At 44.0% G+C, this 21,752-nt stretch overlaps 1 protein-coding gene across 3 annotated transcripts in view; it reads left to right on the top strand.

Moving 5' to 3' along the window:
* Positions 1-2,462: 2,462 nt before the first annotated feature.
* LOC126267380 (opioid-binding protein/cell adhesion molecule homolog) overlaps positions 2,463-21,752 on the top strand; it is a 363,466-nt gene continuing 344,176 nt past the window's right edge. For 2 of the 3 annotated variants that reach the window (XR_007549000.1, XM_049972564.1), the window contains exon 1: positions 2,472-2,565. Coding sequence is in view for 2 of the 3 variants with exons in the window: in XM_049972564.1 (XP_049828521.1) it covers positions 2,484-2,565 (82 nt within the window). In the remaining variant the exon portion in view is untranslated. Of the gene's footprint in view, positions 2,566-21,752 lie in introns of all 3 variants that reach the window. The other variant, XM_049972565.1, reaches the window with a different exon arrangement.

Raw genomic sequence — 21,752 nt, 5'->3', positions numbered from 1 at the left:
TTCTAGGCTCTTCAGTCTGGAACCGCGCTGCTGCTAAGGTCGAAGGTTCGAATCCTACCTCGGGCGTGGATGTGTGTGATGTCCTTAGGTTATTTAGGTTTCAGCAGTTCTAAGTCTAGGGGACTGATGACCTCAGACTAAGTCCCATGGTGCTTAGAGCCATTTGAATCATTTGGATCCTGATGGACCTATTGAATGCAAAAACTCTACAGGAATTTTTATTGCACTTCGTACTTTATATAAGCACATTAGGCCATAGTAGCAACAGGTAAATCATAATTCAAGGAAGCAATGACCAATATGTTTGCGTTTCGGAAAGTATATTTATTTAGAATACAACGGGCAGATATAATAGACTACTACAGAGTTAACCGTTATTATCTACGGCAAAGCTGTACGCAAATTACTCTTTGCGGACGATACTCCTGTTAGTCGCCCACCGCTGTTCGGAGCGTCCGTAGCCACGCCTTTGATGGTCACCGGGGCACAGTTAGAAGCGGCACTGATCACTGAAAACAATTCTGTTCCAGTAAGTGGGATTCCAGGCTTCTCTGGAGACGCTCCGGGCAGCAGTGGGATACTAATGTGACTATCATTCGCCATAGAGACCGACAGGAAGGGGTGCTGGTCTGGCGTACCATTTATTTTCACTGTAGGACACCATACCATTGGCTGTAGATAGCGGCACCCTTACAGGACAATGGCACGTCGACGATAGTACACGGCCCGTTTGGAAACCCTTCTTTGCAAGCCATTCTGGGCTCAAGTTTCGGCAGAATAATTCCTACCGGGACACATCGTGAATTTCTACTGTTTGTCTACGTGCCTGCCAAACCCTACCTTCGCAGCAAGGTTGCTGCGTCTCTTCCTAACTGAGACGTTTTGACATCATGGACAGGGCCTCTTAGTATCTCGTGATTTTGATAATCTAATGCTTCAGTTGGACAGATTTTGTCACTATGTCCGTCAAAGAGGCCATCCAACAACTGCATCCAACAATGAGAAGCCGAATAACTCCTTGCATAAGGGCCAGACCTGGTCAAACGAGTTTTTTGACATGCACAATTTGCGAATCTCATTCTCTTATATAAATCATCCAATTTTTCTGAAATTGTAGTCATTTGTTTACCTGTACATGTACGTCACATCTTCTAATTTCTACCCCATTCGGATATTTCCTTCATGGTGCCTCGTTTGTTTTTAGTCTTTGACTGTTGTTGTTGTTGTGGTCTTCAGTCCTGAGACTGGTTTGATGCAGCTCTCCATGCCACTCTATCCTGTGCAGCCTCTTCATCTCCCAGTACCTACTGCAACCTACATCCTTCAGAATCTGCTTAGTGTATTCATCTCTTGGTCTCCCTCTACGATTTTTACCCTCCACTCTGACCTCCAATACTAAATTGGTGATCCCTTGGTGCCTCAGAACATGTCCTACCAAACGACCCCTTCTTCTAGTCAAGTTGTGCCACAAACTTCTCTTGTCCCCAATCCTATTCGATACCTTCTCATTAGTTATATGATATACCATCTAATCTTCAGCTTTCTTCAGTGGCACCACATTTCGATAGCTTCTATTCTCTTCTTGTCCATACTAGTTGTCGTCCATGTTTCACTTCCATACATGGCTACACTACATACAAATACTTTCAGAAACGACTTCCTGACACTTAAATCTATACTCCATGTTAACAAATTCTCCTCTTCATAAACGCTTTCTTGCCATTGCCAGTCTACATTTTATATCCTCTCTAGTTCGACCATCAGCAGTTATTTTTCTCCCCAAATAGCAAAATACATTTACTACTTTAAGTGTCTCACTTCCTAATCTAATTCCCTCAGCGTCACCCGACTTCATTCGACTACATTCCATTATCATCGTTTTTCTTTTGCTGATGTTCATCTTATATCCTTTCAAGACACTATCCATTCCGTTCAACTGCTCTTCCAAGTCCTTTGCTGCTCTTACAGAATTACATTGTTATCGGCGAACCTCAAAGTTTTTATTTCTTCTCCATGGATTTTAATACCTACTCCGATTTTGTTTTTGTTTCCTTCAATGTTTGCTCAATATACAGATTGCATAACATCGGGGAGAAGCTACAACCCTGTCTCACTCCATTCCCTACCATGGTATTTGAGTGTATTGGGGTACATTTCTGTTCTTACTGCGGATTCTCTTCTAAAGAGTAAAAATATGCCGTTTCAGGATATTCAGCTCGTTCGAGCATACTGAGTGAATACGGGGTGAATTGAAATCTTTGACTTCCATGTTCTAAATCGCCCTCACGAAGGTCATCTGCAACAGTGGTCGAGATGAGCGCACAGTGACGAATCCGAAGGTTGGGAGTCATAGTACTACGACAACTGGAGGCTGGTGGCAAGCACCCAGTCGCGTGTGTGGCGCGCATGCGCAGACGGAGTTGCGTGGCGAGAGGCCGGCGGCGCGTCGGCCGCAGTCGGCATGCGGCTGGCGCCGAGTCCGCATGGCGCGCTCCCCTCTGCTGCTGGCGCCACTGACGCTGCTGCTGGCGCTGCGCCCGCAGCCCGCCACTGGAGACGCTGCCGGTAAGTCGGCGCGCCGCCGCCGCCGCTCTCTAGTGTCACTGCCGTCTAAACGTATACCGCGAACATGTTGTCACAACAGAGGCAACGCTTAGTAATAGTACGAACCGTCTTCCCGAACAGGTGGTACATCGCGCGAATTGGCGGGCGAAATTGCCTCCCTTAATATCGCTGCACACAGTTATGGCAACTGGCAAAAAAATAACATTCTATATTCATACATTCATCCGTTTCGGTAATATCGTTTTTCAATGAACAGGGCACGTCGATTTAATGTAGGTGACGAACAGTGTTATCTCTAAGAAACCGCGAGCATGTGGTATCTGCTAGTGTGTGCACATATATGAGTTCAGTTGGAAACGTCGGAGGGAAATGAGTGTGTGTGTGTGTGTGTGTGTGTGAGGAGAGAGAGAGAGAGTGTGAGGAGAGAGAGAGAGAGAGAGAGAGAGAGAGAGAGAGAGAGAAAGAAAGGTAACGGTGGACAGAGAGAGAGAGGGACATCACATACGTGAAAAATGCATTAAGGGTACATGACATTCATCCATCGTGAGCTGGACGTAAGACCGCGCATTGAAAGACAGTGATAAAAAAAATAGTTGCGACTTGGTTCAATGTAGAGCAAGCCATGAAATGTAACTTCAGATTTCCGACTTTGTATACACATGAGTACTTAGAACATGGGAGATGGGCAAAAGTAAGACATATTATAAAGCGAAATAAATTATCTTAAAAACGCTACCTCTCCATAAGTATTGCACAAAACAGTTTCTTCTTTTCCATGATTTTCCGACATATGTTTCGGTGATGCTGCTCCATCATCAGCGCTTTAATTTGATATTTTACCTCACAGCAAGTATTTTCCTTCAGCATAATTTTTGCCTGGTTTAATTCAAGTGTTTTTTTAAACAGTTTGTCTTCTGCAATTCTCTTTAGATAAATGTTGGTGATAGCCTCCAAGAAAGTATGCAATATGACTGATCTGGCTACTTTAGTATTAACTCTGTCACTCTGTACAGACAACAAGAAGTATTTATTGTCTCACTATGAAAGTCATCGGAGGCGAGGCATTAGGTGCAATTAGTCAAAGGGTGGAGGGCAAAGGTCAGTGACCTTTTTAAGAGACGACGATTACATTTGTCTTCCCTTATTTGACAAAGCAGGGGAAGCTCTACTGCATCCGTACAAACAGCAGACCTAGTATCAGCACTGTGGGAGTCATAGATAACTTTCTGTTCACTGTGGATAACGACCTGCAACGCGCTAAAAGTCACAGTTTTAATTTCTTTTATGTTCATTGTAGGTTTACCTGGCGTTATAGGAGTAAATTCACAACATTCCTTACGGATGGCGAATAAAAAGCGACTGGTTGCATATCTTATCTACAAAAACGGCTAATAACTTTCTCTGTTCATCCTTGAGGCTGGAGAGATAAAGAAAGCCAATGGCAGAATTTATCTAGTACATGGGGTGGCATTTATAGTATTTCTATTATTCGACTGAATACCAACAAACATCTGTCCATCGATACGTATTACATTTAAGAAAGAAGGCTAGAGCTATGTTTGTTTATATATATCGCCAAAGGCTGAAGTACAGGTGTGTTGGAATAACTTATGCACTTATAGGTACAGAGACTGGTCTTACTACACATATTGAATAGCATCTTATGTTTAGAAGTTCGTCTAATCTTGCATTGCTTTGTCACCATGTAACCAACGGATACTAAGAATTAAGCCGTACCAGTGATAAAATTCGAGCTTTTTGTGTGAGTTTTGCTAATAATTTTGCTGTAACAAATTAATGTGAACCTTTATTTGCGTTCTGCTTCAGGCCTCAGTACATAACCAGAGTCTTGCTGGCCTTTTTTGCCCTACATTATGTACTGTTTTTCTGTTTGCTGTGTTATCTAATAAGTTACCAGTTGCCGTTTAAAGACAGAAATTGGATGCAGTGGATGGACAAGACGCAAGTTTATAGAAATTGAAGTGCTTCTGTCGATCCATATTTTCGTGAGTGGCCGCACTCGAGAAACCGGAGCCCCGGAACACGTTTATCGATCTTGCCTATGCATATAAGATTACCTCTTGGTCGTACATTTGATGAAAATTATTTTATCGCTGATCCTGGAATGTTATTGCGGGTAAAGGAATGTCTGCAGCTCTACGTGAAATGATAAGACAATTTATAAGATGGTATGTGTAGAAAATCGAACCTAAAGCATTTAAGATTTGTTTGATACTTATAGAGAGCTGGAAAGTTACTAACATGACTCGCTGTATTCAAATGATGCTATCGTTAGTATTGAGCTGAATATAATGAAAATAATCAATTTTTACAAAACTTCTCTGTGATTATAATTGGGATTAGTTTCTCATACACGTTAACGGAGGAGAAGAGGCGTAACCACTGTAATATTTTCATGCAATCACATATGACATCGGTAAACCGGCTGTTACCATCTATAATACTTCAGATTCAGTGGATTGATCACCACATCGTCTTATTTGTTGTCTCCAGTGTACGGTGTACGACCGATTTTGATGTGTTTTTACTTTATTCTTTGAGACTGTCACGTTAACGTCGGTAACAATGTATTCGACACTTTTATAGCCTGTCTCTTATTATGTTTTCATGTATGGCTTCCAGCTGGCTCTTAAAAGTTCGTACCCCAAAGAGTATATGTTTCAAGTTACTAAAACCACCTAATTTGGTCGAAATTGCTGGAGAAATTCTAGATTTATGCTGGACCACTCACTCACTCACACACACACACACACACACACACACACACACACACATACACACACACACACACACACACACACACGAACATTTATGTATATACATCAACAGAAAAATCTCAACACAAAAAATAGTTAATGTAAATTAATTTCGGCAATACATTTCTCTAGGTAACATATTTAAGTGATTAACATTACACGATCACAGTTTAGTATAAGCCCGAGATAAGTCATTGCAATTAAGATGAAGTGCTTGTACATGAACAATCAGAATGTTTAACTCAAGCGTACAAACGTGTGTGAATTGTGTTATCAGTCTGTTGGATGGAGTTCCATGCCTCTAGCACTTGCTAGGTCAACACGGGGACGGTTAATGTTGTTTGTGGATGACGCTGGAGTTGTTATCCAGTGATGTTCGATACGTGCTCGACTGGAATCTGGTGATCGAGCAGGCCAAGGCAAGATGTCAACCCTCGGTAGAACATGTTCGGTTTCAACAGCAGCATGTGAGAGAGCGTTATCCTGTTGGAAACCACACCCTGAAATGCTGTTCTTGAATGGTAGCGCAACAAGTCAAATCACCTGACAGACGTACAGATATGCAATCAGGGTGCGAGGGATAACCATTTGAGTACTCCTGCTCTCATACGAAATCTCGTCCCAGACCACAACTCTATGTGTAGGTCCAGTGTGTCTAGCACGTAAGCAGCTTGGTTACACGTACACAACTGGCCCCTTCTAACCAACACATGGATAACACTGGCACCTATGAAGAACAAGCTTTCATCAGAAAACACAGCAGCCCTACTCTCTGCTCTCCAGTGACCCCTTGCTGATCGCAAATGGAGGCGCTCCGAGGTTAGTAGAATGCTCGTTATACGGTACCTGGCGTAGAGCTGTCCTTGCATTAACTGATTTGTAAGTGTTAGTTGTCTCAGTGAGGTCCCAACCGCTGCTAAAATTGCTGCTGCAGATGCAGTACGACAGAGTTTTACGCCGTACACGATGGACTCCCCCCTCTGAAGTACCACGTGGCCGTCCGGAGCCCGGTCTTCTTGCGACCGCACTTCCTAGTGACGACCGCTGTCAACTACCCTGTACAGTGGCTACACTCCTGTCAAGTCTTCCAACAATATCACAGAAGGAATATGCAACTTGTAGATCTGTTATACGGCTTCCTTCAACCTCGTTGAGGTGTTGCTAAAGTAGTCTTTGTCGCCTTAAAGGCATACTTGGACTAACATCAACTCACCACGTCCAGCGTCATGGGTAAACAACGCTCACGATCGTTACAGCGCGTATTAAAGGAAATCAGTGTTTCTTCTTCTGGTGGGATTACTAGTGCCACTCCTATGAGACTGGAGCGAAATTTCGGTTGGGGTTGGGTTGTTTGGGAGAGGAGACCAGACAGCGAGGTCATCGGTCTCACCAGACAACGGAAGGACGGGGAAGGAAGTAGGCCGTGCCCTTTTAAAGGAACCATCCTGGCATTTGGCTGGAGCGATTTAGGGAAATCACGGTGAAACTAAATCAAGATGGCCGGACGCGGGATTGAACCGTCGTCCTCTCCAATGCGAGTCCAGTGTGCTAGCAACTGCGCTACCTCGCTCGGTGACGATATTTGTACAGACATCGTCTTTCAGATTTAGAAACATGCATATCAACCTTCACTTATGTAGCACAACTCGTTCTTGGTTTTACCATTTTCTTTCGTAAGTGGTGAATGACGGAGGGGGGGGGGGGGGGGGGGAGGGATTACTGAATGGCACAAACGAGTTCAAATGAGAAACGGCAAAGTCTCGGAAACAACAAACAAGCAATTTCGTATTGGTGGCTTCCTACCAAAAGCAGAAGTTCGTTTCGCGCTCGTTTGTTTGGTGGTGTAAGGCACGACGAAAAGAATTATTGCAGCTAGCGGCAGCTTGCCCCGAAGAGGGTTGCGTGCTGAAGCGGCTGAGGGGGGGAAGAACATTGAGTCCGATTTTACAGAACATTGGCCACCGAAGCAATTAAATGCAGGAGCTGAGACAGCCAGAGGAGTATTTTAGAGGGAGAGTGGTGGGATGATGGATGACTTAGAGTTTCATGCATGGGAACAGTTTGTTATTCCTGAAATAACGAGGGCTGCGCTCGTCTGTGAGAGACACTCAAAAGAACGCTCGAGTGGGTGCTACGACCGATTCCCATTGGCTGTTCGTAGGGAAATGTACGGATTCAATAGCCTTCAGTCAACTGGGAAAGTATGGTTTGATTTAGAGTGCTTCTTTCAATTAAATATAAGATAAAACTGATTTTCTGCTGTTTTTCTGTTTGTTAATATTTGGCTCTCTACACAAAAAACACCTATCATCAAATGAAAGGTTACCAAGGAGGTAAACGAAGTTTTGATATGTAAGTTACTTAAACCAAAAATGTATGGACAACAACCTGAATGGGAGTGATAATGATCAGTACCATATCAAACATACAGGAAGTGGGACTTATTTCATTTTGATTCATCCACCACCTTCAATCATTTCAGAAAATCCTTTACTTTCTCCTTCGTAGTTCTCCCCGTATTCATTAATTATTTCAGTTACGCAAAGTTAAGGCCTAATAGTTAACTGCGGTTTAGATTGTGATCTGTTATTCACGTCGGCTTGTATGATAGGTAAATATGTTGCTAGCTATAGTCTCTATAAATGCACACGGGTGTAGCTAACACCAGGCATGGGGAAGGAATGCTCCTGTCATATCGGCGAAGCAAATAGCTCGGTGTGTCTAGTGACAAGAAGGTCGTGATGCCATATATATATATATATATATATATATATATATATATATATATATATATATATATATATATCAGATGTCGGAGAACTGAACGAATGGAGAAATGACAACAGATATGATGCCAATGCATTTGATAGGGATCAGACGATGTATCCAGACAGATAGGACGCTTCATCACGGAACTCTTATTGGCACTGGTACTGTAATGTGGCACGGCTACTATGGTCTAACGGGGCTATCTATTAATGTAAAATCGCCCCTGGCAAATGTATGGGCAGCGACGTATTGATTTTAGAGGACAGAATAAGTGTGAATTGTAGCACACATGACAGTCCAGTTCTGAACGAGAACACTTGGCTGTCAGTTGTTTCAGTCATAACCTTTGCCACTCTGACAACTACAGTACCCAACATCCCATAGTGCAACGTCTTTCACCTTACGTCCCAAAATACGGAGATTAGTGTGGGGGGATGGACAGGGCGCCGAACGTTTGAAGCCTGGAGCAATGGTCCCCAGTGAGTCATGGAGCACGTTGCTACGCAAGACTGGTGGGTGTGAGCGAGTCGAAAGAGAGTTGAGACGACGCACCTCACTTACCAAAAGGTCACTAAAACTGAAAAGGTACTGTAGGGGGTTTAGGTAGATTCTCATATTTATGCCATCGTCTCTCAATGGTGACGATCCAGGGAACCATAGATAATATGCATCTCTCTACCTACATCTTCACTGAGAGAAAAATTTCGCAGAAAGCAGTCATTTTGAGTAAATAAATTCCGGGAAAACATCTGTCTAGGTAACATATTTAGGTGTTTAACGTAGCAATATCACAAATTAAAAACGCGCTAGACAAGTCATTCAAAATGTGAAATGGTGGTATATTAATGACGGCTATGTGCGCCAGAATGTTGAAAGGAAGTATGCAGACTTATATGCATTGTACTGTACAGGTGCCGGATGTCAGTTTGTAGGATGGAATTCCATGTATATCGCACTTCGTCGGCCAATAGAGCGACAGTTAATATTGCCTGGTGGTCGAGCAGGCCAAGGCAACATGCCGACGCTTTGTAGGGCATGGTGGATTACAACAGCATTATGTGGATGACCGGTATCCTGTTGGAAACGAAACACAGGAATGCTGTTCATGAATAGCAGCACAACAGGTCGAATCACCAAACTGACGTAAAAATTTGCAGTCATGGTTGCAGGCTCTCACTTGCCTTCCCACAATCAACACACGGCCATCACAGTCGTCGAGGCGGAACCAGATTTCCAGAATGAGATTTTCACTCTGCACCGGAGTGTGCGCTGATATGATACTTCCTGGCAGATTAAAACTGTGTGCCGGACCGAGACTCGAACTCGGGACCTTTGCCTTTCGCGGGCAAGTGTCTACCGACTGAGCTACCCAAGCACGAGTCAGGCCCCGTCCTCACACTTTTTCTTCCTCCAGTACCTCGCCTCCTATCTTCCAAACTTTACAGAAACTCTCCTGCGAACCTTGCAGAACTAGCACTTCCGAAAGAATGGACATTGCGGAGACATGGCTTAGCCACAGCCTGGGGGATGTTTCCAGAATGAGATTTTCACTCTGCTGCGGATTGTAGTATCAGCGCACACTTTCCTTTCTTTCAGGAGTGCTAGTTCTGCACGGTTCGCAGGAGAGCTTCTTGAAAGTTTGCAAAGTGATACTATGGTAGGACATATGTAAAACATCAGGGAATAACTACCGCGGTAGTAGAGGGAGCTGCAGAGGGTTAAAAACTGTAGTGGAAAACAGAGATAGGAATACACCCAGCAAATAGCTGCTACGTAGGTTGCAAGTGCTACTCTCAGATGAAGAGGTTGGCACTGGGGAGGAATTCGTGGCAGGCCACATCAAACCCGTCACACACACACACTCACACAGAAAGAGCTGGGGATATTTGTGAGTCTCATCATATCAGCCCAACTCCACCATGTCCAGGTCTTCACTGATTGCAAAATCAGCTTCTACTATATGGTTTGAGTTCTAGGCTGCAGTTGTGCGTTGTTCGACCAGGACGGCGCATCAACATTCATCAACGCTTTTGGTGAATTGTGGGGACTATGCCATGGCATTTCGGCGCAACCACAAAAAACATTTGAGGGTAGCGTCATCTAAAGTCTGTTTACAAGAAAAGACAGAGCAGTGGATAATGAATCCAATTCACATTCCTATTTCGTTTGGTTGTGTGAGGATAGTGTGACACCTCATGCAAGAGGAAGGAAGACCTACCCTCAAGTCTCACAATTTGACATTGGGCCATGGCTACTACTTTTTCCACTCCTCGACATTGATGTTCGTGTTGGTCGGCATCTCATGGCTGTCACTCGAGTTATCAGTCGATAGGTTCGTACTGAATCTCAGCTAGTCCAGACGACTAGCGCCCGAGAGGAGAGACAATATTTTCTAGGTCGTATAAGATCGTAGGACCTCATCACGGATATGGAGTCAGAAAATGAGCTTGTTCCTAGTAATGCAATTGATCACACGGACAGTGCGATTTCGTCTGGATCACAAAATGCCATCAACACGGCGACCATTGTTGCGTTTTTCCAGGACCCGAAGTCAGAAACGAGTATGGTGGTATACGAAGTCGAATGCTGGCACATTGCATTCATCATCTTTACACAAGCCCAGCAATTTTTGTGTAATACCAATGATCATGTAGCACTTTCTTTTGCGAGTAGCCGGTAATTTTGACAGCTGGCATTATATTTGTGACGTGGTAGGGCCGATGATTGTGTCCCATCTTTAAGGTTTCCCTAAAGTTAACTTTCAACAAGATATCACAAGACACCGTTTTACAAGTGCTGTCCTGACATAGCGCGGTACAAAGGATGTTCTACTGTTGTCCTGAACAGAACAATCTCCAGATATTTCACCCATTTACGAGATTTGGTAATGTTTGCTAATATACTGGCGCACTATCTCTCGCAAGAAACTGCGATTGGTGCACTAGGACATAGTGCTGAAGTAGAACGGTTTGACGTATCTGTCATCCAACCTCAGTTACAATCAATTCTTGTCACCAGAGGCTGGCCACTATAGCAAATTTCGCACCCTGTACATTCCCAAATAATTTAGAAAATTAGTTGTGTGTTATTCACACTTACTGTATACCGACAATAAGTAAAATTTCCTTATTTTCTGCCTTTTATAGTGTTTCAATTTTAATTACCAGCATTGTAGGTGAATGTGTCCCATTTTTGATGAATTATTAAGAATGTACGGTCAAGTAAATATGTTAACAACTAAAGCCGCCAATAAATATTCCTACCGATATAAAAATTACACACAGAAAAAGTTTGAGGTTTTCTGAATTCAGCCATAACAAAATTTTTTCTGCCGCTAATACTTTGGGTGCCAACCGTTCAGCCCCCTTCTGAAAGAGCCGGAAATAGTACGGCGGAACCCCTTCTGAGATCTCCTCTTCCATGTAATATCAGGAGTTTGTACTTTGGTGTTATTCCTACGGTTCTCGTGGAGTCTCTTTCTAGTTGTGTTCCTCTATTGTTTTGTCTTGTGGGTGATGCAGAACTGATAGTAAAGCGCTCCCGCTCACCTTATATATCGCAATGGCGAGCTATTTGTTCGTGCGTGCACAGCGCCCAGGCTTCAGAGACATATGCCATCAAGAGTGCAGTGTCACAAATTCTGGACGATAGAGTGACAGTTAAGTATTGCCAGAGCTGGATTTCACATTCTGTTAAGGTTAAAACTGTCATCACGATTACTTAAGTCATCGAGCGGATCTGAGTGGCCTCTATGAAAACTGAATTTCAGATGGACGAACAGCTGAGCCTGCACGTATACAGTACTCGTCCATTGTACATCCACTGTACGTCCAGTCCAGGAGTACCCGCATTAACAGGAAATCTTACACACGTCTGCGATACGTGGAATCAAAGTATGCTTCACACAGCCAATGAGAGTATTTGCAGCTGGCGAACAAAACCTGTAGTCTATAAAACTTACGACGTAATTCAGAATAAAGATTCCTTACGAACAGAATACATTGGAGGTGAACTAATGTAAATATAGGAATTGTCCGCACCTAGCACTGCAGTAACCTTAACTCCAGCGCAGGACCGAAGTGAAGGGAAAGATCTGTGTTTAATAGTTTGTCATTGACGAGATAACTACTGACGGAAAATGAGCGCTGAATGGGTAGCTGTGTCCTGCCTTCAAAGCTCGTACGAGGAGCGTTCAATAAGTAATACACTACTGGCCATTGACATTGCTACACCACGAAGATGAAGTGCTACAGACGCTAAATTTAATTGACAGGAAGAAGATGTTGTGATATGCAAATGATTATTCAGAGCACTCACATAAGATTGGCGCCGGTGGTGACACCTACAACAAGCTGACATGAGGAAAGTTTCCAACCGATTTCTCATACACAAACAGCAGTTGACTGGCGTTGCCTGGTGAAACGTTGTTGTGATGCCTCTTGTAAGGAGGAGAATTGCGTACCATCACGTTTCGGAATTTGATAAAGGTCGGATTGTAGCCTATCGCGATTGCGGTTTATTGTATCGCGACATTGCTGCTCGCGTTGGTCGAGACCCAATGACTGTTAGCGGAATATGGAATCGGTGGGTTCAGGAGGGTAATACGGAACGCCATGCTGGATCCCAACGGCCTCGTATCATTAGCAGTCAAGATGACAGGCATCTTATCGGCATGGCTGTAAAGGATGGTGCAGCCACGTCTCGATCCCTGAGTCAGCACATGGGAACGTTTGCAATACAACAACCATCTGCACGAACAGTTCGACGATGTTTGCAGCAGCACGGACTATCAGCTCGGAGACCATGGCTGCGGTTACCCTTGACGCTGCATCACAGACAGGAGCGCCTGCGATGGTGTCCTCAACGACGAACCTTGGTGCACGAATGGCAAAACGTCATTTTTTCGGATGGCTCCAGGTTCTTTATACAGACTCATGATGGTCGCATCCCTGTTTGGCGACATCGCGGTGAACGCACATTGGAAGCGTCTATTCATCATCGCCATACTGGCGTATCACCCGGCGTGATGATATCGGGTGCCATTGGTTACACGTCTCGGTCACCTCTTGTTCGTATTGACGGTACTTTGAACAGTGGACGTTACATTTCAGATGTGTTATTACCCTTGGCACTACCCCTCGATCCCTGCGAAACCCTAAATTTCAGCAGGATAATGCACGGCCGCATGTTACAGGTTTCTGGATACAAAAAATGTTCGAATTCTGCCCTTGCCAAAACATTCTTCAGATCTCTCACCAACTGAAAACGTCTGGTCAATGGTGGCCAAGCAACTGGCTCGTCACAATACGCCAATCACTACTCTTGACGAACTGTGGTATCGTGTTGAAGCTGCATGGACTGCTGTACCTGTACACGCCATCCAAGCTCTGTTTTACTCGATGCCCAGGCGGATGAAGGCAGTTATTACGGCCAGAGGTGGTTGTTGTGGGTACTGATTTCTCAGGATCTATGCACCCAAATTGCGTGAAAATGTAATCAAATGTCAGTTCTGGTATAATACATTTGTCCAATGAATCCCCTTTTATCAGCTGCAATTTTAATGGCCCGTAGTGTACAATACATTTTTTGTGGAAGCAAGGGTATTTTATTCAGGATTCCAATACTCCATATTATTCCCCACTCTTTTGACTACAAAACTGTTTTTCAACATAATCACCATTGAATGCGACGTACCAACGCCATCTTAATTTAAGGGCCTGTATACCCGCATGGTACCAATATACTAATCGACTTTGGAGCTAATGTCTTACTGCATTAATAACCTCCCCATCATCCACGTAGTACTTCCTGCGGAGCACATCCTTCATTGGGCAAAAGCGATAAATATCGGAAAGCGCGGGATCCGGGCTGTAGAGTGGATGGGGAAGAACAATGCAATGAAATTTTTTGAAATGCCCTCGGGTGCGTAGACTTGTGTGAAGCCTTGCATCTAGTTGTACAAGGAGGTGTTCAACTGTGCTTCGACAATCACCGTGGGTGAGCGTTCCAGAACTGAAGAACTCACAGCCGTGCGCGGCCACCCGGCACGCGGGAGATCGTGTGGATTTGGGCGACCTAGTTTTGACGATGATAGACGCCTCGCCCGACGACTCCCCGTACTTTTGTCCATGCTATGACTCCTTAGACATTCTGCTGGCGCCTATGAATATCTGCGATCCTCTGGTTTTCTGCCAACATGGTTCAAATGGCTCCGAGCACTATGGGATTTAACGTCTGAGGTCATCAGTTCCCTAGAACTTAGAACTACTTAAACCTAACTAACCTAAGGACATCACACACATCCATGCCCGAGGCTGGATTCGAAACTGCGACGGTAGCGGTCGCGCGGTTCCAGACTGAAGCGCCTAGATCCACCCAGCCACATCGGCAGGTCTTTCTGCCAAAAGAAACTCAATAACATCTCTGCTTTTAGCGCACCTTCGTTACAGACAACATTTTGAAGGCAACGTATATTGCCAACACGTATCATACCTTCGTGAAACTACAGGAGCTGATGTGAGAATATTGCGTAATATCCCACAGCAAATTCCGCATTTGCTGAACCGAAATAGGCCGAGAAAGAAATGTATTGCATTACATGTTGAACGCCACCCGTAATAAGCGCAACAACATAAAATATAAATCTGTATGTTTGGATGCGGATTTGATCGGCGCGCATCCTGTTCTCCCGCGGATGTTTTATGGTCCTATCTAACGTCGAGGCCGAGTGATAAACCACTGGACTCGAATTCGGGAGGGTGGCGGTTCAAATCATGATTTATGTTTCCCCTGATTTCCGTAAATCGCTTATTTTGAATTCCTGGAAGGATCATTTGGTAGGGCACGACCGATGTTGCTGCCTGTTCTTCCTCATTACGAGCTCCTGCTCTGTCCCAAATGGCCTCGTCATCAGTGGGTCGTTATTACTCTTCTTACTGCAAGTACAAGCTTTTTGGCATGGTCCAGAAATGTAAATATATCAATTTGAATATAGGACCTCATATAAGGAAATGATTCGCAACAATTTCACCTTTATTTCACTTATTTAATTTGTGCCAGTCAAGCAGACTGGTGGAACGGACGTCTTTCTTCAGAGTTACTGAGGCTGTAGTATCCATCCACACAACTGTTTTTAGTTTGCGCTTACCGCGACTAGAGTGAGTTTCGCAGTACTCAACTTTTCGCGAATGCATTGTATTTAACCTTTGCTGCCGGACGCCCTCCCTGTTGTCATACTCGTCTGTTACCTGCGGGAGTGAAGTCGCTTGCAGCACAGGCCCGTGTATTTTGTTCTATGTGTGATACTACTTCCACACTGTTCGTGTGTCGTGTTTCCACAGGCGGAGAGTTGGGGCCAGTCAAGCATGTGCCTAGATGAGGCTGCGAAGCCGATTAAAAATGTGGCGTGCGACTGCTACGGTCGCAGGTTCGAATCCTGCCTCGGGCATGGATGTGTGTGATGTCCTTAGGTTAGTTAGGTTTAAGTAGTTCTAAGTTCTAGGGGACTGATGACCACAACAGTTGAGTCCCATAGCGGTCAGAGCCATTTGATTTTTTAAAAATGTGGCTTCCATCCATAAGAAATAAAGTAAGAGAGTTTTACGCGGTAATTTCATTTCAAAAACTCATTGTCTAACATAACAGGGATGATGCAGGAGACAAAAAGTATTTCGTAAAGCAAGCCTGTGTCGTAAACCCAGATGCACTGAGCAAGCATTGGTAATGCACGAGTGGAGCATATAGAAGTCGCTATGTCTAACGGTGTTACACCATATGTTAGTTTGAGATGCGATGTCTATTGTGATGTTATGCTCTTCGACATTCAGTCAATAAATAGCCAGAAGCATTAGTACCGACGGCCCTGGCCATCGCTGACTACTACCGCCACGCAGAGGCACTACATAGTTGCTACTGGAGTACTGGTTATTTTTCTTGTTTTACTGTCTGTATTAATACATATAAGTAAAATAAATACTTCACATGACTAATTTGAGACCACTGTATTGAATGGGATAATAAATTTCTGTCGACGCTGGGTTTCACATGAACACATGATGAGTGATATTTCTTTCGGCTCATTCGAGGTACTCATTGCAAGAACAAAACTGCAAACACGAGAGAAAATGCGGCTGAGGCTTCTTAGGAAAGGCACCCTGCGTAATGTTAAAATAATGTGGCACACCACATGAGTTTTATTCACCATCAGGATACACCACAGCGGTTACCATTTTTTTTCAGCCATCGGTCTTCGTCTCTTCTGTTAACCTCTTCATCTGAGAGTATCATTTGAAACCTACGTCCCCAAGTATTTTCTAGATGCATTCCAACCTCTGATATTCTCTAGAGTTTTTATCATCTATAGCTCTACTACCATGGAAGTTATTCAGTGATGTCTCAACAGATGTGCTACGATCCTGTCCCTTCTTCTTGTAAGTGCTTCACATATATTCTTTTCCTCGCCGATTCTCCAGAAAACCTTGTCATACATCACCTAATAAGTCCACCTAATTTCCAACATTTTTTCTGTAACAGCACGTCTCAAATGCTTTGATCTCCTTCTTCTCCTATTTTACCACGGTCCATGTCTCACTACCATACAATGCTGTTCCCTAAATGAGAGGTTTCTTCCTCACATTAAAGCTTATGTTTGATACTGATTCTCTTGGGCAGCAATGCCCTGTTTTCCAGTGCTAGTCTGCTTTTTATGTCCTCCTTGCTCCGACGATTATGGGTTATTTTGTTGAATAAGTAGCAGAGTTAATCACCTTCATCAGCTCTGTGATGACCCATCCTGATATTAAGTTTGTCGTTGTTCTCATTTCTCCTGCTTTTCATTACTTTCGTCTTTCTAAGACTTACTCCCAATCCATATTGTGTACTCATTAGACTGTTCCTTCCATTGAGCCGAACACGTAATTCTTTTCCACTTTCTCTGAGGATAGCAATGTCATCAGCGAATCTTATTACTCACATCCTTTCACCTTGAATATGAATACCACTCTTGAATCTTTCTTTTATTTCCGTAATTGCTTCTTCGGCGTGTAGATTGAACAGTAGGGGCCTCTCAGAATTTTTCATCCGAGTACTTGGTTTATTGTCTCCCACTGTTTTGGTTCCCTCTTGGTTCTTGTAGATCTATATATTACCTATCTTACCCTACAGCTTACCCTATTTTTCTCAGAATTTCGAACATCTTGAGCCATTTCACATTATCGAACGATTTTCCAGATCGACAAATCCTAAGAATGTGCCTTCATTTTCATTCCATTATCAACCGCAATGTCAGAATTCAAACACTGGTAGCTTTACAATTCCTAAAGCCAAACTGATGGTCATCGAACACATCCTCAATTTTCTTTCCCATATTTCTGCATATTGTTCTTATCAGCAATTTTGATGCATGACCTTATTGTATGATAATTATATCATTTGTCGGCTCTTGTGGATGATATTCTACCAAAAGTCAGATGGTATGTTGTCAGACTCTTACATCCTACCTTACCTCTATAATATTTCTTTCAGAGCTCTTCTAAATCCTGATTCTAATACTGGAACCACTACATCTTCTCCTATCACCTCATCAGACAAGCCTTACCCCTTATGCCATGTTTTCAGTGTACTCTTTCCACCTATCCGCTCTTTCCAGTGCATTCAGCAATAGAATTCCTACTGCAGGCTTAATGTTACCACCCTTACGTTTCATTTCGTCGAAGGTTATTTTGATTTTTCTGTATGCTGTGTCAGACGTTCTAACAATCATAATTTTTCGATTTCTTCGTATCTATTCTACAGCCAGCGCGCCGTAGTTTTCCCGCACGTCCCATTTATTTCATTCCTAAGTGCTTTGTATTTCTGTACTCCTGAATTTCCCTCAATATTTCCGTACTTCCTTCATTCATCATCGATCATCTGAAGTATTTCTTTAGTTACACGTGGTTCTTTATAAGCTACCTTCTTTTGCCTATATTTTTCTTTCCAACTTCTGAGATTGTCCTCCTTAGAAATGCCCATTCCTCTTCAACCAAACTGCCTGCTGAGTTGTCTCTTATCGTAGTATCTGTACAGTACTTCCGTATCCGCCGGCCGGAGTGGTCGTGCGGTTCTAGGCGCTACAGTCTGGAACCGAGCGACTGCTACGGTCGCTGGTTCGAATCCTGCCTTGGACATGGGTGTGTGTGATGTCTTTAGGTTGGTTAGGTTTAATTAGTTCTAAGTTCTAGGCAACTGATGACCTCAGAAATTAAGTCGCATAGTGCTCAAAGCCATTTGAGCCACTTCCGTATCCCATTTTTTTGCGCATTGATTTTTCCTGACTAATCTCCTAAACTTCAGCCTACTCCTCATCACTACTACATTGGTACCTGAGTCCACATCTGCTCCTGGATACACTTAACAATCCAGTATCTGATTTCGGCATCTCTGTGTGACCATGATATAATCTGACTAAATTCTTCATAGTGTACCTCTTACTGTTGTGATTATTTAATCGAATATTCGCTAATACTAGCTGAAATTTACTAGGGTAAGGAAAGCCAGTTGTCGGTGAATCCAGTGCTGGTGTTCTCGCCCACAAGAGGCAAGCCTGTGTGATAATATATCTGGTTGATGACATGCGTCGCAAAGGGCAGTCGGACTAACACCAACGCGATGGCAGCGTTCGCTGGTCGGTATCAGATTGTGAGTGACCCCATATAACGATAACGCGACTTCCAGCGGGAAGATAGTAAGACTAACATGAAACCACACAGTTTTCCAGCATATCAATGCAGCGGATATTCCATCTGGGAAGAGGGATGATTGTAGTTCCCAGTGAGAAAGCAAAGACCTGGTGGTAAGGTGTGTCCCTGATAAAATGTCGACTCCCAGAAAACTTATTGTAATATCAAATTCACGTATGTGCCGCAGCTTAGAGTTGATCCGACCACCATTGTGAGGGGGAGGTATACCGGTAAGTGGAAGACACTTAATAAGCGAGATGTAAATGAATGAGTACATGTTAAAACGTTACGCTATATAAACAAACTGAAGCCTTCAGTGTGATATTGGGGAGCCCCCGCCCTCAAAGGAGACGTGGTCTCGCAACCACTTCATACCGAAATTAGAATTGTATTAATACCGTCAGCTGCCGACGGCCGTTGATATATATCAAAGGGGACAGGTGAAAATGTGTGCTCCGACCGGGACTCGAACCCGGCATCTCCTGCTTACATAGCAGACGCTGTATCCATCTGAGGCACCGAGGGCTCAGAGGATAGCGTGACTACAGGCAGTATCTTGCGCACGCCTCCCGTGAGACCCACATTGTCACCTTGTATGTCCACACACTACATTCGTTGTGTCCCACCCGAGCACACTCATTACTCGTGGAAGATATTCTTACCAAGTCCCATAAGAGCTGGGCAATATGTGTGCATCCGTGCAGAAGAAGAGGGTCTTGTCGCTATTGCCAGAATTATAAACTTACATGGATATGGTGTCTGTTCTTTCGGACATGTCCGAAAGAACAGACACCAGATCCATATAAGTATATACTTCATACCGACGTTGAAATACATGTCTCTTCCAAAGGCAACGAGCGGATGATGGCATCAGTTTGCGCGCAATCATCACGGGCAGTGGAAATATTTGTGCAACGTAGTACACTTTGCTGAAAATTTTCCAATCAATGATATGCAATTTGTGAAGAATACTAAGAGAACAGCACTCATTTTCACGAATTGCCCCCCGAATTTCATTCGTCGTCTTCCGCCAATTTAGTGCAGCAATTTTCATCGGATGGCGATCTATGGTAATCGGCAACGATTTGAGGAGAGAAATCACCGTTGCCATGGAATAGCAACGTGATGGAAACCTAGAAATGGTAACAGGGTACGTATCCGCACATTAACACGGGACCCAGAGAGAGAACAAAAGGAATGCAATATATTCTTGAATAAGGGTATGTCATCGATATGACATAGCAATACCATAACATCATCTGCGTACGCTCGTACTGCGTAATTGATCAGCAATACGGCGAAGGAGAGGTTCTAGTGACAAGACGTAAAAGCGACATGTTGAGTGGGCTCCCCTGCGGTAAGCCCTGTCGGATGGTGATCTGGAGAATAAGATGTCCATTCACTACGACAGATGCTTCAATATCAGTAAGAAGCTGGGTAATGTCTGAAACGTAGTATGTTTGAGAGGAGTCGCCTTGAGCTTTTGCATCAATAAACCGTGATTGGTCCGGCCGAATGCCTTTTTACAGCCAATAAAAAGTGAGGCTCCAGAGACAGAAGTCCCTGTGGCCACTCAGACTACTACCGGGCATTCGAGTACAAGACTCAGAATCGCGCGAACAAGCACCCAGCTTCGGTGAACAGCAAGAATTTTCTCTATCAATATCGACAAACGGCTATTGACCACCCGGACAAAAGTTTTGTAATCGAAATTAAGTAGTGCGAGCGGGTGAAGTTTAACAGTGTCTTCGGAATTAGAACAATTTTACCAACCTTCAAGGGGTCAGGAATCAAGTACCCCTTCCGCCCTGGATCACATCAATTATGTGCAGTATAATAGGCTAAAAATGTACATATAATCGCCTAGGAGTAAAGAACACCGTAGAGTTTCGGCGCTTGTTGCATGGTTAACCAACAATAAGGCGATATATGTCATCGCGCGTACAGTCACTTAGATTGGATTGTTTGGGGGAAGAGACCAAACAGCGAGGTCATCGGTCTCATCGGAAGGACGGGGAAGGAAGTCGGCCGTGCCCTTTCAAAGGAACCATCCCGGCACTTGCATGGAGCGATTTAGGGAAACAACGGAAAACCTAAATCAGGATGGCTGGACGCGGGATTGAACCGTCGTCCTCCCGAATGCGAGTCCAGTGTAGTCACTTAGAAATTGATCATTTAATGTGGGAGTGACCAAGCAATCCAGGAGAGGTATACATCCATCAGGGACAATTGTATCAGTAGCAAGGACATCGTAAAGGTCGGTAAAATAATTTTAGATCGCTCTGGAAATGTCAAGTTGGGACGCCAGCGCGTGACAATCGGGTGAGTAAGGGACGCGATACACGCCCCTTTTCGACGCGTCCACGACCGGATAAGTTGATAAGGGAAGGTCAGTTAATGCCGTAGGAAAGAGCGGGATTTTTATCACACGAGTCCTTCAGTCTGTAGGCGCTTTAACTGAAGAAGCTTCGTCTTAACACGGCGGAAATCGATTATCCGTAAGGGAGCATGTCTGTCACGGCCATAAAGTTGTCGCAAGACGGAATAATAAAATACCTGGGTCCGACGAAACTGCGTTACCCTTTCAGCGCCGTAACGCATTAACGCTTTTCGAAACAATGGTTTAGCATGCCCAGATCACCATTCCATAAGAGATGGGTAACGGTCCTGCGAACGCAAGCTGCGGCACCATACTTCCAGTGGGATAATCTCGAGAGTTGGGTCCTTTAATAGAGACGGACACAACATCACGGGAGACGATACGGTTTGTGGGTTGTGGTTGATGATTTAAGGTTACAGCTACGGCACACTCATCTGTGAAACAAGTGAGTATCACGTCTATCGCTAATATTTGTCCACATAAAAAATAAGAAAGACAAAAGAGATCGAGTCTGCTGCTGGTAGTAGCCGTAAAATACGTATA

This window comes from Schistocerca gregaria, chromosome 4 (genome assembly GCF_023897955.1).
Source record: "Schistocerca gregaria isolate iqSchGreg1 chromosome 4, iqSchGreg1.2, whole genome shotgun sequence".
In the NCBI taxonomy this organism is placed as follows: Eukaryota; Metazoa; Arthropoda; class Insecta; order Orthoptera; family Acrididae; genus Schistocerca; species Schistocerca gregaria.
Note: the sequence above shows the minus strand (reverse complement) of the source record. Positions and strands in the feature narration are given on the sequence as shown.